Source organism: Streptopelia decaocto (genome assembly GCF_964273445.1).
Source record: "Streptopelia decaocto genome assembly, chromosome: 22".
NCBI classification, from domain to species: Eukaryota; Metazoa; Chordata; class Aves; order Columbiformes; family Columbidae; genus Streptopelia; species Streptopelia decaocto.
This window is the reverse complement of record NC_138677.1, coordinates 6,366,416-6,381,013: the sequence shown is the minus strand read 5'-3', so window position 1 is coordinate 6,381,013 and position 14,598 is coordinate 6,366,416. Positions and strand designations below refer to the sequence as shown.

General features: G+C 52.2%; 1 protein-coding gene across 2 annotated transcripts in view; it reads left to right on the top strand.

Annotated features, from left to right (window-relative positions):
• TANC2 (tetratricopeptide repeat, ankyrin repeat and coiled-coil containing 2) overlaps window positions 1–14,598 on the top strand; it is a 120,529-nt gene that overhangs the window by 84,963 nt on the left and 20,968 nt on the right. For both annotated transcript variants that reach the window (XM_082070867.1, XM_082070866.1), the window contains exons 14-20: window positions 54–220; window positions 2,046–2,653; window positions 8,138–8,246; window positions 9,888–10,010; window positions 10,661–10,897; window positions 11,568–11,753; window positions 12,562–12,655. In XM_082070867.1, the coding sequence (XP_081926993.1) occupies window positions 54–220; window positions 2,046–2,653; window positions 8,138–8,246; window positions 9,888–10,010; window positions 10,661–10,897; window positions 11,568–11,753; window positions 12,562–12,655 (1,524 nt within the window). The remainder of the gene's footprint in view (window positions 1–53; window positions 221–2,045; window positions 2,654–8,137; window positions 8,247–9,887; window positions 10,011–10,660; window positions 10,898–11,567; window positions 11,754–12,561; window positions 12,656–14,598) is intronic.

Here is a 14,598-nt window from a genome sequence, read left to right as displayed (position 1 = left end):
GAGGGGCGCATGTCTGGCCTTTCACATCAATGCTTTTTGTTGTTCTCTTTCAGAGAGGAAGATCCCTGATGAAGATTTCATCATACTAATTGATGGTTTAAATGAGGCTGAATTTCACAAACCGGATTACGGAGACACCATAGTATCATTCCTGAGCAAAATGATCGGAAAATTCCCTTCCTGGCTGAAGCTGGTGGTGACAGTCAGGACAAGTCTACAGGTGAGACCGAGAATTGTCACGAGTTGTGTCATTGTCCTGATGGGCTTTGATAAAGGTCTTAGTGGACATCTGGATTTGCTTAAGACCCTTTAATTCAGCTTATCCTTTTGGCGTTTTTGTACTTGGCTTTACCTTCGTGTCTCCAGACTCAGTCTACGTTGTTGAAAGGATCTCATCCAGCATTGCTTCTTCACGTCAGTAAATGTTCATCAGCAAATCGCTTTGTTCAGTTGAGTGACACGGCTCACGTGCCCAAGCGTTGGGATGCTGGTGTACTGGGGCATGTCCTGCTGTCTGTCAGCCTGTGCGGCTCAAGAACGTCCTCTCCTCCCTGCAGAATGGTGAAGGGGTGCACATCTTCACACCCCAAAGCCTGAAGGTGTTGTTGCTTCGCTCTGGAGGAGTCAGTGTCAGGCCAAGACATTATTCAGCTCAATGAAAAATATCCCAAGCAAGTGCTGAAGCTCTAAGCTCAGTGTTGTTTGGGTAATTCTTAAGTGTTTTCATTCTAGTTCGCAGCTGGGCAGGCTTTTGCCTCCAGCCTTCGCTACTCAGCTTGGCATAAGGGTTAAGCTGACCTTAGTTTGCTGGCTCAAGTGCTCGTCTAATGGAGTGAGCTGGGGAGCAAGCACAGTGACCCAGTTCGGGCAGATCTGCTCTCTCAGCTGTTTCCCAGCAGAAATGGTTGATTTGCAGCATCACTGGTGGGAACGTTTGGTCTGAGCGTCGGAGCCCGAGGAGACAGACGTCAGGAGGATGAGGCGCATTCGGGAGCCGGCTCAGGGCCGCTCTGTTTCCCATTTTTTCATCATTACCCGTTTCTTTGAGTAGCACAGGGCTGCGCAGTTCATTTCTACCGACCTCCATGAGCATGTTCCTGGGGGTTTGCTGATGTTCACTGAGATGCAGGGGTTGATTTGCTGTGGTCCTGGCAGGGACCTGGTTCCAGCTCCAGGGGGAACAGCAGCACAGGCTGTGCTGCGCTTCTTGTTTCGCTCAGTAATGGAGTAGATTAAACATCATTTGGAAGAAATCTTTTTGCAATCGTAGGTAAATGGAGTCCCTATGACTTGAATTCCTCATTTAATTAGGGCTTTTGCAGCCCTGCAGCCTTCACTGCAAGCTCGAGGTTCACACTGTGCTCACCCTCTTGATTTCATTGGGAGTTGATGGATTCTGCACTTGTCTCGCCCAGCTCCGTTGCATCATTTCTCCTCATTCTGCAGCGACTGAGAGCAAGAATTCCCTTGGAAGGGCCTTTGATCTTTGGTTTATGTTGCATAAGCATCATCAGTGAGGATGAGAGCATCCTGGTTTCACTGTCCTGCAGCAGATAGGTGTATTGATGTTGCACTGGAAGGTATTTGCTGTTACCTGTCCTGCATGTCCCCGTTGAGAGCCGCTGTGTGACCCCACAGCACGCTCCACGTGGCTTCAGCAGAACGTCCTTTAGCCTCGGATCCGTCATCTGTTTGTCCCCAGGTGATCCCCAGTGCCAGCGGCAGGGACGGCGTGTCCGTACGTGGTTGGGATGGGTGGGAGTGACGAGGCCGCTGCTCCGGGTGGATTTTCCAGCCCTTTCCATGGATGCCGTATGAGGAACCGTGCCCTTCATTGTTATTACAGTCACGTTTCACATGCAATCTGCTCGATTATAGATGAGGTTGTGAGGTCCTGAGGGCACAAGCTGCCATCTCGTTTGCTTGTCCTGATGGAAAAGGGCTTAAAGGAGTCTCAAAGGTGCTATTGCAACATGAGTTACGTTTACTTAATGAATAATAAACACTGCCAGCATGAGTATCTGTGGTTTTTTCTTTCTTTGTAGGAAATAATTAAGCTGTTGCCCTTCCACCGGATATTTTTGGACAGACTGGAAGAGAACGAAGCCATAGACCAGGACCTGCAGGCGTACATCCTCCACCGGATACACAGCAGCTCGGAGATCCAGAACAACATCTCGCTGAACGGCAAGATGGACAACACGACCTTCGGCAAGCTCAGCTCTCACCTCAAGACCTTGAGCCAAGGCTCCTACCTGTACCTGAAACTCACCTTTGATCTCATAGAGAAGGGATATCTAGTACTGAAAAGCTCCAGCTACAAAGTAGTGCCAGTGTCTCTGTCGGAAGTTTACCTGTTGCAGTGCAATATGAAGTTCCCAACGCAGTCTTCCTTTGATCGGGTTATGCCTCTCTTGAATGTGGCAGTGGCATCTCTGCACCCTTTAACAGACGAACATATTTTTCAGGCCATTAATGCAGGTAACATTGAGGGCACTTTGGAGTGGGAGGACTTTCAGCAGAGGATGGAGAACCTTTCTATGTTTCTTATCAAACGTAGAGACATGACGCGAATGTTTGTTCACCCCTCTTTCCGAGAGTGGCTTATTTGGAGAGAAGAAGGTGAAAAGACCAAGTTTCTCTGTGATCCCAGGTAAGCAAACGCGCCGAGAAATCAGAGTTTACAAACGTATGTCTCGTACTGGGATCTGAATCGTTTTGTTTGACGAAGTTACGCACGGATGCGTCGTGACCTGACTTTGTGCTGCCTGTGCTGTCGATCCCTACACCTGTACCGGTCCCGTTAGGTCTGCGTGCGGTTCTTGGAAATAACCGATCCCACGAGCTGTTCCTCGGAAGGTCCCGTGCTGGCGTTCCGGCAGATCGGTCCTGCCCGCTCCGCCTGGAGTCGGGACCGTCCTCCTTTCTCCTCTGCGTGAAGCGGGGATCAGGACATGAGGGATGGACAGTGCGGATGCGTCTCTTGCAGTTGGCTTCTTTCTGAGGGTGCGCTCCTCGTGGTGCTACTAAATGTCTTTTTGAAAGCAAAGGAAGGGACAGAATCGGGCTCTAGCAGTTTTGGGCTGTACATGCATCCGTAATCTGTGTCCTGACAGCAGCCGAGTTCCTGGCTTAGCTCACAGGGAACAGAATTTAATCACAGTTAGACTTATACTCTCTAAACCCAGTGATCACTATGAACGTTATCTCTGTTTCTGCTGCAGAGTGGAGACAGACGCTGTGTCTGTAATTCTGGTGGTTTATCCCTGTAAGCTCTGCCTGCCCTTTTCTTAAAATGTGGTTATAAAGAAGCGGGAAGCGCGCGGCTCCAGGGCCGTGCCAGCGCCTCCCCCGGGCTCCGCGCTCGGCCCGGAGAAAACACGATGGTACCTGCTGGAACCACGGAACCACCTGGCAGGTGAAAGCAGCTGGAGCTGTTCGCCGTGTCGGAGTAATTTACCACTTTAAATTTTGTGGTAAACAGGCTCTGGTAGAAAAATACTATATAGCTCCTCCCAACGGGCATCTTCTCTGTTTCAGTCGGTTCTGCACGATGGTGGTATCGAGCGAACCCTCGTACAGTGTCTCACAGCAGCAGGTGTCTTTGTATCAATCAATGGCAGTTATTTAATATCCTTCCTCGGAGTCGTTAAGTGCTTGTCGCTGCGTAAGGCGTTTCCAGCCCTGAGCCTCAGCTGCTGTGCTCCTCAGGATCCTCCTGCCCGGCTCGGGGGGAAGAGCTGACATTGAGCCGTTGAGCTCAGAGCGTGGTGAACCTCGGCGACAATTGAGATAAGTAACGATTTTCCCTTTTATTCCTTGTACAAGCAGCACAGCCGCCTCTGCCCCGGCTCTCAGGGGTTGCCTGGGACAATTTGCCCACCCCTGGTTTATTCGCAGCAAGTTTGATTCTTTCTCCTCGCTTGGGAATGGAGACTCGGCCGCTGTGTGGGCCATTCCCAAGCGCGTCGTCCAGCGCTGCAGAAATGCGCCGTTAACGAGAAGCGTGTTGACCTTGCCACGGCGATACGTCAAGAGTCAAGTTGCTGAGGCTGCTGCTTTTCCCCGGGAGAAGAGCCTTGAAGTGAAATGTGGTTTTGTGAAGCTGCTTTTAATTGACGTACCCTGACAGACGGCCCAGGTGTGAGCACCTCGTGGAGGAGATCAGGATAATGGGCCTTGTGTCCGCAGCACTGCAGGGTCATCTCCCTCGTTTCGTTAAGGAGAGCGAGTTCCATATTCTCGGAAGCAGCGAAAGGAACAACACGATGTCCAGAAATTATCCCATTTTTCTATGCTTTTAAAATAGGCAGCAACTCCCCATCCTCCAGGCTGAGATGTTCTCTGAGCGTCCCCTGTGCGTTGCTGTCCAAAGCAAAGGGCAGCGGGCACCGAAGGGCGACGCTGTCGCTGCGGGGAACCCCCGGCATCCACCGTTATTTAATAACCGGCCTCCAAAACAATCCGTTGTCAGCGCGTTTAAACAGCGTTGCAGTGGTGACTTTCCAGCCTGCCAGTGCAGCGCCATTAACCAAGCGTCTAGTTGACAAATAACATGAAATATTGTAGGGAACGACTCAATCCTTGGTGACTGGTACATGGAAAAGATGGTTATTATTCTACGTTCACTTGTGTTTCTTAACCTAAACGCTGCTGCAATGCTGGGCGGTTTTCTGCCTTGATTTAATCAGAAACTTCCACGCAGTTCTTTTCTGTGCTTTATCATGCTAACAGAATGTTTTACCCCTGCGCTGCTGCGGAAGGACCGGCGAGCGGTAAAGGAGCTGTAGGCAGATACGGACCCCAGAGTGAAATCACTCCGTCCAGATTGAAGTATCAACATCTGAGTTCCGTGTCTGGACTTGCTGTGTAGTCAGAGGAGAGAAGTAAGAATGATTCATTTCATCGTGAGCTAAAAGGCTACAGCAGGTCAGACGAAGCGGCTGCTCCGGCTGATTTGTGACGGGCTCGCCAGGAGCCGTCTCCAGTATTGACAAGTAAAACTGGAAGAGATTGATTCTGCCCAGGCTGCTCTTCTGACCAACACTCGGGGTTTGACGTACATTCGTGGAGTCTGTTTTCTTGTACAGGCAGTAAGAAGGTCCCCTCTGTGCCATTGCACGCGCGTCACTGTCTTAATCCGGACTTTGGCTTCTCGTGGTGGCCCCGGCCCACCCCGCGCTGTGTGTGCGGCGGCGTGTCCCCAGTTGTCACCACAACCTCTGGAGCAGGATAGAAACAGGTTTCGTGTCTGCACTGCCCAGGGAACTTCGCAGCGTCCGTGGGACCTGAGCAAAATGAAGCCTTTAGATCTTCACCTCTGGCTTGGATTCAGCTCCTGTAGGTGCTCTCAATCCACATCTGTGTTCCTCGGGCAGTCACTCTGATCTCCTGGAATAGAAGCACAGGATGGTTTGGGTTGGAGGGACCTCCCCAGCTCCCCAGTGCCCCCCCTGCCATGAGCAGGGACATCGTCACCAGCTCAGGGTGCTCAGTCCCCGTCCAGCCTGGCCTGGGGTGTCTCAGGGACGGTTCATCCACCCCCTCTCAGGGCAGCCGAGGCTGAGGACGCCTCCTGTCTGACATCCCTCCGGTAGCACGTCCTCGGGCCGCTCTGCCCCGGAGCCGTGTCGGGCGCCCTGCGTGGCCCGCGGCCGATGGGACGCGGCGCTGGGGCTGATCCACGTTGCCATGGTTTCCCGCAGAGCTGGCTCTTAATACAATATAATACAATGCCGTGGAGGTCTTTTACATTCTCCTTTTCCTCCCGGGAGGCATGCTGCACGCGGAGAGCTTTCCTACACAAAATTAATGTTTTTATGTATTACCCAACAAAAGGAGGGAGTGTATACATTAGAAAAAAATAAGGGCTTTTTGCATTTTGGTGGAACGCTTGATCTGATTGACAAATAACAATCCCCAGTCAAAAGATACTTAATTTAGAAAGTTTGCAAGAAAAGGAGCCGGTGCAAATGGTATTTATAGAAATCAGGGATACAACAAACAGCTTTAAATGGGGTTGGGTCCTTACATGGTGCATCAGCTTCTCACACGTGATCCGGTTCGCTCCTCCGTGTGTAGGTCACTTGGTCATTATGGCACATGGGTTCGTTGACTTTCGTTTTCTTTGGTATTACAAAATTCCGAAATGCTCTTAAAATAAACTGTTATTAGCTGAAATTCCAAAGTGTTCACCAAGACTCGGGCTGTGTCTTAAGTGTTTTCTCTGCATTCGCATGGGATGGATTTTACTCAGCGAAGCGAAGGTGCTGTTAGAATTCAAGGTGAGGCAAAACAATGGGTCTTGGATTTCATTGAATCCCCTAAAGACTCGGGCAGAAGATTAAAACCACCGTGTTGCAGCGGGGCTGGGATCACCACATTGTCCCGGGCGCGGGGCAGCGCCGGCTCTCAAGGGGCCGCGGGGACCTGAGCGCGGCCGCTCCGTTATTCCCCGGGCTCCGCTCAAACAAATCCCTGTATTGCAGTGCCAGAGGAGGGCTGGCAGCGCTTGGGCCGGACCCTGCCCAGCCCAGCCCAGCCCCACCCAACCCAACCCAGCCCAGCCCAACCCCACCCAACCCAACCCAGCCCAACCCAACCCAGCCCCACCCAACCCAACCCAGCCCAACCCAACCCAACCCAACCCAACCCAGCCCCACCCAGCCCAGCCTCACCCAGCCCAACCCAGCCCCACCCAGCCCAACCCAGCCCCACCCAACCCAACCCAGCCCCACCCAACCCAACCCAACCCAGCCCCACCCAACCCAACCCAGCCCCACCCAACCCAACCCAACCCAACCCAGCCCCACCCAACCCAGCCCAACCCAACCCCACCCAACCCAACCCAACCCAACCCAGCCCCACCCAACCCAGCCCCACCCAACCCAGCCCCACCCAACCCAACCCCACCCAACCCAACCCAACCCAACCCCACCCAGCCCAACCCAACCCCACCCCACCCAACCCAACCCAGCCCAACCCAACCCCACCCAACCCAACCCAGCCCAACCCAACCCAACCCAACCCCACCCCCGCCTGCGCCCGACCAGCCCCTCGGTGTTACCCCGTTTATCTGGGGACAGGACTCAGGCTCCCCGGGTGGGGAGCTGCGGAACCCCTTGTCTGCTGTCAGATTTCACTTGCCATTTCGCCACACAAAAGCACTTTTCTGCTTTACCAAAGGAGCGAATAACGTTCCCTGTCCTTAAAAGCCCTTTTGAAGCCGCGGTTGAGATCATATTTGATTTCCTTTGGCTGGAAGGGGTTTGATTGCGTTCGTGTGCAGTCACATTTGTATTGCGTTCCAGAGATGAAGTGGGTTAAAGGGGCTCTCTGAGGGTGCCCGGCCTTTAAAAAGAATATCCATTTGTTGGAAAAAACAGGAATTTTGCCAGATATTTGCCGATCGCATCCCGAAACGGTTTGCAGTGCGTCACATCGTTGTACCGTGTGCGTTTTGTGCGGAGAACCAGCTTCTCGCGTCTGGGAGGCCCCGGCCGTGCCGAACTCCTGGTGTTAAACATGAACTCTGTATGTTTAAAAATGCTGGTAAAAATCATCATTAACGAAGGAAGTTGTTGTCTCTTTTATTATGTTTTGCCTTAACGAGGGCTCGATGTGTCACTTACTTAATGTGCTTTGATTGCCAGCCCGGTAGCATCTTTATTATTGGAAAAGCTGGAGAGGGTATTCAGGCGGAGTTTTGTGTGGCAATGAAGCTCCTTGCTCTGCGGGACGCGCCGGGGCTGCAGGACGCCCGTGTCGTTCAAAGGGAGTTTTTTCGAAGCGTGGCTGTTTCAAATACCCGTTTGTGGTGGCGCGGGGCTGGTGACGCTCCCCGAGCGCGGCTCTGCCGCAGAGCGGCTGTGGAGCGGCGCTGCGGCTCCGTGCAGCTGCGCCGCTGCCGGCCCCAGAGCCACTGTGGCCATAGTCAATGTGCTGGTTTAGTTCTGCTGTCCTTCAGTGTTGAGTGCTTTGAGCTGCTGGTGATCACTGATAATAAAGGATGCAGCTGGTTGGTGCTTTACAAGTGAGAATTATTCCAGGACAAGGAGTAGGAGCAAAAGTCGTTGTCAAAAAGCTGTTTTGTTGGCGTAAGCAGCGAATACTGACGTATTCTTTGTTCTGCTTTTAGGAGTGGCCACACGTTACTTGCCTTCTGGTTTTCCCGTCAAGAAGGAAAACTAAACCGCCAGCAGACCATTGAGCTGGGCCATCACATCCTCAAAGCACATATCTTTAAGGTAACGAAAATGAAGGTGAAGTGAAGCTGTCAGCGTTTGGTGAGCAGTGCGATGGCTGCGATGGGGCGGAGGGGGCGCCGGGAAGTGCCGGTGCCGTGGGAGAGATCCCGCGGTTAACCGGCCGCAGACCCTCAGTTACAGATAACGTCCGTACAGCCTGGACAGGAGAAACAGGGCAGCTTTGTTTCAGCAGCTGAGTGATAATGGTGCTCAGTGTATTTGTTCTGTAAAGGATAAATGTCATCTTTTATGTCTTGCACTGATATCTAAGTATAGATGTTCTGATACGGTGGCTGAGATTTTTATAGCGCAGGTGGTGATCTTGAGATGGCTGTTCCCAAAGTGCGTTCTCTGTCCCTCGCTCCCGATGGGGACTCAAACAGCTTATTTCTGGGTTTGATGGTATTGTAACTATTTTAAAATTATTTTAACCGTTTATTATAAAATTGTTTTCCATTTGTCCAATTATACTGTACTAGGCTGACTGAAATTCAACACTGACCTCTAATGCCCTGTGCTGTGTTATGCTGAAAGCAGCATTTAATGGTGGCTGAAATTCCTGAGCCCTTTTCTCCGCCTCTGAACACCAGCAGATACTTTTCTGTATTTAGCTCCCTGAATTCTGAAGGAAACAAGCGCCTGGAGTTGTTATTTATAAGAGCTTGTCTAATCTGCTGCTTCTTTTTATGGTAAAACCATCTCAAGTGACAAACGTGTTGGCGGCTGGTGCGGCGCATCAGAACGTCCTCCACACGGAGGGGCTGGGGCTGCAGGTTCAGCCGATGGGCCCTGCACACGGTCCTTTAGAGGAGAGAAATCCCGTGTGCTGCTATTTGCTCCCCGTGCCCGTGTCGGTCTGTTGTACAGAGATCTGCCCAACTCAGATGGGATCCTGCTGCTTTGCACCCGCAGCAGCGACCACGCGAGGGACCAGCAACGGGGGTTTGCGTATCGAGAGAGGATTCGAGATAACCGTAGGATTTCCATGGAAACTGCGGATTTTATGGGCAATCGATAGAACAGCGACATGGAGGGTGCCCCCACAGCACGGGCGAAGCTCCGCGCTGCGCTTGCAAACCGTTCCCCTCGCCCTTGAGCTCCCGTCTGATGGCTCTAGATAAATTATAAATATAAACAGAATAGCTATTATATCGCTAGGAGCGGGGAAACTTGCTCAACAGTTCTGTGCTCTGCCCATGAGTGTTGCTGGAGAAGATGTCAGACGTTCTATACGTTATGTACGTCCTGCTGGTGGACCTGGCTGGGAAGGGTCTGGTCCGAGGCGCAGGAATCCCGCTCCAGGCTGTGGTTGAGATTTCCTTCACTCATCTTGCTGGGAGCAGATGTTGTCATCTGCTTTGACTGTGTGATTAATAAGGCGACTTTGTGAAGCAGTTCTGCCAAAATAACACGTGCTTTATTAAAACATGTGAAAAGCGGCGTGCCGTGCTCCTCGGCGCGGCGTTTGCTGGCGGTGCCGAATGGCGGCAGGTTGCTCACGGTTTGATCCTGCCTTTCCTAGAGCCTGAGACCGGCTACAGAACCTTTGCAAGTTATTTATGCGAGTTTATTAATTGCAAAGGTCGCATGTGGCAAATTGTATTGGTAAGCTTGCATCTAAGCCACCTTTTCATTCTGCAGGGGCTGAGTAAAAAGGTGGGGGTATCGTCCTCCATCCTGCAAGGCCTCTGGATCTCCTACAGCACCGAAGGGCTCTCGATGGCTTTGGCGTCTCTGAGGAATCTCTACACCCCGAACATAAAGGTACCGGGGGGCAGGGCTGGGCGGTTCAGCCCTTGCATGAGCGGCTCCAGCGCCGGGCGGTGATGGGGATGGGCGTCTGCAGGCCCTGCCCGTGCCCGCCGCCCACCGCGCTGGGAGAAACCGCCGGTCCATTGGCATTTTATCACCACCTGGGTGACCCCTCAGCTCTTCGCATTGACCAGGGATCTCCCTTTAATTGCATCTACTGAGTGGTGAACTTGGGCCTGTGCAAATTGTAGTTTTCCTTCCCAAACATGTGGGGTTCGACAGCTCCATCGAGGGCTCAGGCACTGACTCGGTGGTGCCAAGCACCACAGCACGTGCTGGTTCAGGCACTTTGTGCCCATTTGCGTTGCCTCAGATGAACGTGTTGGCGTAAGTGACTTACCTGTGCGGCAGGAGGGGTTTCGGGCGGTGATACAGGTTTCGGGTTGTTCCTCGGCCGGAAGGATGCTTCCCCAGCTCCTTCCCATGCGGGGAATGCCTGACATGGAACGTGTATTGGGGGAGTGTTTTTACTGGGCATGTTATGTCCGTCCGTGTTTGCTTGGGTGTGTGCAGAGGGCTCTGGTTTAAATTCTCTTGTTGCCCTGACAATAAACCAACGTCTCTCCATAAAGCTCAGCTCACAGGAGCTCTCCTCCCTGCAGGTCAGTCGCTTGCTGATTTTAGGAGGCGCAAACGTGAATTATCGGACCGAAGTTCTGAACAACGCCCCCATTTTGTGTGTCCAGTCCCACCTGGGTTACGCCGAGATGGTGGCTTTGCTCTTGGAGTTTGGGGCCAACGTCGACGCCGCTTCCGAAAGCGGCCTCACCCCCCTGGGCTACGCGGCCGCGGCCGGGTTCCTCAGCATCGTCGTGCTGCTCTGCAAGAAACGGGCCAAGGTAACGCGGCCACAGCCTCTGAAAGCTGCTTGAAATAGCAAAGGGTGTTCTGGAGAGTCCTTGAGCCTCGGGAGGTTCGAATGGCAGCGTCGCTCTTGCAGCGCGGAGCGATCTTTAAATATCTCCCCGAGACACGTTTTCCAAAATCTTCCATCAGACTCGTCCTAGAAAAATACCCTTTGTTTAGCTTTGCGGTGAGCGTTTGGAGCTTTAATTGTACATAATGAGTCCAGTTTAAATATTTTGTTGAAGAAGAAAATTGTGCTGATTTTTGAAGTGGAGCCTCCTGGAAGCAATTTGTGGTTTCTCTATATGTTTAGCTTCAGTTGGGAAGGCAAAATCTGGGTTTGTATAGCTCTGGTGTGGAAGTCGGGATGACTGAAGCGTCGCTCAGATCTTGCCGTGTTGTCTGTAATAATGTGAGGACAGTGTGAAGGGAAAATAGAATTGTGCTTCTCTTGGGATGTTTTGGGAGAGTTTGGTGACTCTGATATTGATTGGTAAGAAACAGCATTCCCTGCCTGAGAACAGGAATGTATGACCTACAGAATGCTCATGGAAGGGATATTTGACCAGAAGACATGCTCGTTTTGCACACGTGGCATTATTTTGAAAGCGGGGCTGGAAACTGAAGAAACGAAGGTGTGATTTGGTGTTGTGTCTCCCCCAGGTGGATCACCTGGACAAGAACGGGCAGTGCGCGCTGGTGCACGCCGCGCTGCGCGGCCACCTGGAGGTGGTGAAGTTCCTGATCCAGTGCGACTGGAGCGTGGCCGGGCAGCAGCAGGGCGTCTTCAAGAAGAGCCACGCCATCCAGCAGGCGCTCATCGCCGCCGCCAGCATGGGCTACACCGAGGTACGGGCTACACCGAGGTACGGGCTACACCGAGGTACGGCCTTCTGGGCACCACCGGCTGCCAAACAAGGGCTGGCGACGTGTCCCAGCCAAAACACTGACCAGAGAGCGTCTTGGAGGTGGAATCGGTGCCTCTGTGCTGCTCTCGCTCTCTTTCCCATCCCACTGTGGGGTTCACAGATCTCTTGGCCAACCCCGTGGTGTGGGAAGGTGTCCGGGAGAGGGAGCGAAACAAGCTGGGCGGTTGAGGTTGGATATTGGGAGAAGGTGGGGAGGTCTCACAGCCCCAAGCCCGATGATTCTCAAGAAGCATTTGAACAATGTCCTCAGACACATGGTGTGAATTTTGGGGTTGTCCTGTGCAGGGACAGGAGTTGGACTTGATGATCCTGGTGGGTCAGCTCAGGACATGCTGTGATTCTGAGCCTCGAAGTTGTTGGAATAAAGCAGGGACGGGTAAGCAGCGTGTTCTTACAGCTCCTCCAGCGCTCTTAGGGGAGTGTGAGACCACAGAGGTTTGGGCTGCGTGTTGAGGAGAGAGAAGAGATTAACACCCTGCTCCTATAAAGATTTGTGATGTGGAAATGATGTAGGTGTTCCTACTGAGAAGCAGTCTTGGAGGATTTTTGCACCGGTTGGTTTCTCTGCTAAATTTTGCTCCTCACATTTGCTTGAGTTTAGATTTTGCTTTTGTTAAGCGTAATCCATGAACACATAAGTGATGTGCTGAGATCAGAGCAGCTAATTAAATAAAGCTGGGAAATTCTTAGTAGCTGAGTGACTGTGAGTCGAACCGATTTTGTTGTAGATTGTCTCCTACCTGCTCGATCTTCCAGAAAAAGACGAAGAGGAGGTGGAGCGAGCACAGATCAACAGCTTCGACAGCCTCTGGGGAGAGACAGGTGATTTCCGTAGATACCGTAGCTGCTTCTTGCGTGTTTCTATTTGTATTCCTGGGCTCTGCGCCCCCCGGCGCACCCTGGTCCCTGGCATAGTTGGATGGGGGGAGAAGGATCGGTTCCTCTGATGATTCCCAGTGATTTACAGGTGCCCGGGTGGAGCTTGTGCTCGGCTTAAATAACACAGGGAAGTCTGGCTTTTGGAAATCCCGAGCTGCTGCTCAGGAGCGTGCAGACACGCGGCAGCTCCGACCATCGGCCACTGATTTCTCTGGAACATCTCTCTTAATATTTGGCATATTTATCAAAAGCTTTTCCCTGTTTCTCTCTCCTCTTCCTCATTATGTGCTATTGAATTGTCCATTGATTTTCTGAAAACTTATTATTATTTAGCACCTGGGAATTTAGCAAATGTCCTTTTGTGCAAGACCTTACTTTGATACCGATGGGTATAACACGGAAGCCCTGCTTTCCTAACCTCCACTAAAGGAAAAACAGCAGTTCATCCCTTCCACTTCACACCCGGCAATCTTCTCCATTTCTTGAGATATTCAAACTTGGAGCTGTTGGTTTTTAGCTCCAGTGACCTCATAAATTGATCCACTGCCTTTGGTACTCAACTTGCATCTCCGGTCATGTTCCTTCAGGTTGATACACCAAGGTGATGTTGTGTCTGGGTACCGGAGCACTGGTGTTGATCTGTCAGCTTTGTTTAAAATGACGCGATCCAGGGTGCGACAGCGCGCGGCTCCGGCCAGCGCTGGTTAGAACAGGGAGGAAATAGCAATCACAGCTCCGTTCGGAGCTGGTTTGTGCACTGTACCTTGGAAAATGCAGCCGTGTTAGAGCCGTATCATGAATGGAGTCTGTCAGAAAGTGTCGCCCTGAGCTCTGAGGGACAAAGACGGGGGATGAGATGTCCCAGCGGGTGGTCGTGCTGCTCCGGGGCCCTCAGGGCACTGGGGACAGAGCTCCCGCACCCAGCGGACGGGACAGCAGCAGGGGCGTTGCGCCATTGTTAGCAGAACTAAGGGCAACATATACAGATAAGCGCTTTAGAAGTGCCCCTAGGGTAGAGCAGGAAAAAGAAATTGGATATGGAATTAATCCAGTGAAATGAGTGAGCGTTGGTAAGGGGACCATGGCTTTGCTGCCGGTGAGCTCATGGTGACCAGGCCAGAAACAGCTCATCCAAAATCTTCTCTGGGGTTGGGGTCCTGAGCACCATCTCATAAACAGGACGGTGATCCAGATACCTTCACACCTTGATCCAAAGACACTGAGATGTCTCCCTGCAAAGCAACCTCATGGGCAGCATCAGACACCGCATCAGCAATGTCAGTTCAGCTAGTCCTGGCTTGTCTGGGTGAGCCTGGCAAAGCCTGGTATAAAGCTGCTCCTGCACTGCCTTGCACATCGTTTTATTATTATTTCTCAAAAGCAAACAGCGAGTTTAGAAAAGTTTGAAGAGAAATGCTGGTGTCCACCTAAAAATAGCAATCTGCTCTAAACATGCGAACCATATCTCGTCTGGTTTTGCTGCCTGCTGCTCGTGTGCTGCATCCCGTGCGGAGCAGAGCAGGGCCGGCTGCCTGGCTGGTGATACCAGCCCCACAGGCAGCGCCGAGTGACATCAGGAGCCGAGGAACTGCTGACAGCGCACTGCAGAGCTCCAGATGGAACGTTCCCCCGGGACAAGGCAGATAGCAAAACCAGCACTAAACTATCTGAGTCACTCGCAATAACCCCAGCAGAGCTGGAGGTACAAGAGCGACTCCAGCAAACCGCGGTTGTCTCGCTGCCAGGCTGTGAAACAGATACACGTGCTGCATAGGAGCAGTTTAATGATCCCTTCTGCAGATAAAGTTGTTTTTTCTCCCTAAGAAAGCAGAGGCGCTCTGCACCAGCAGGGGCAGGATGCGCTGCTGCGGGTCCCTGGCGCTGGG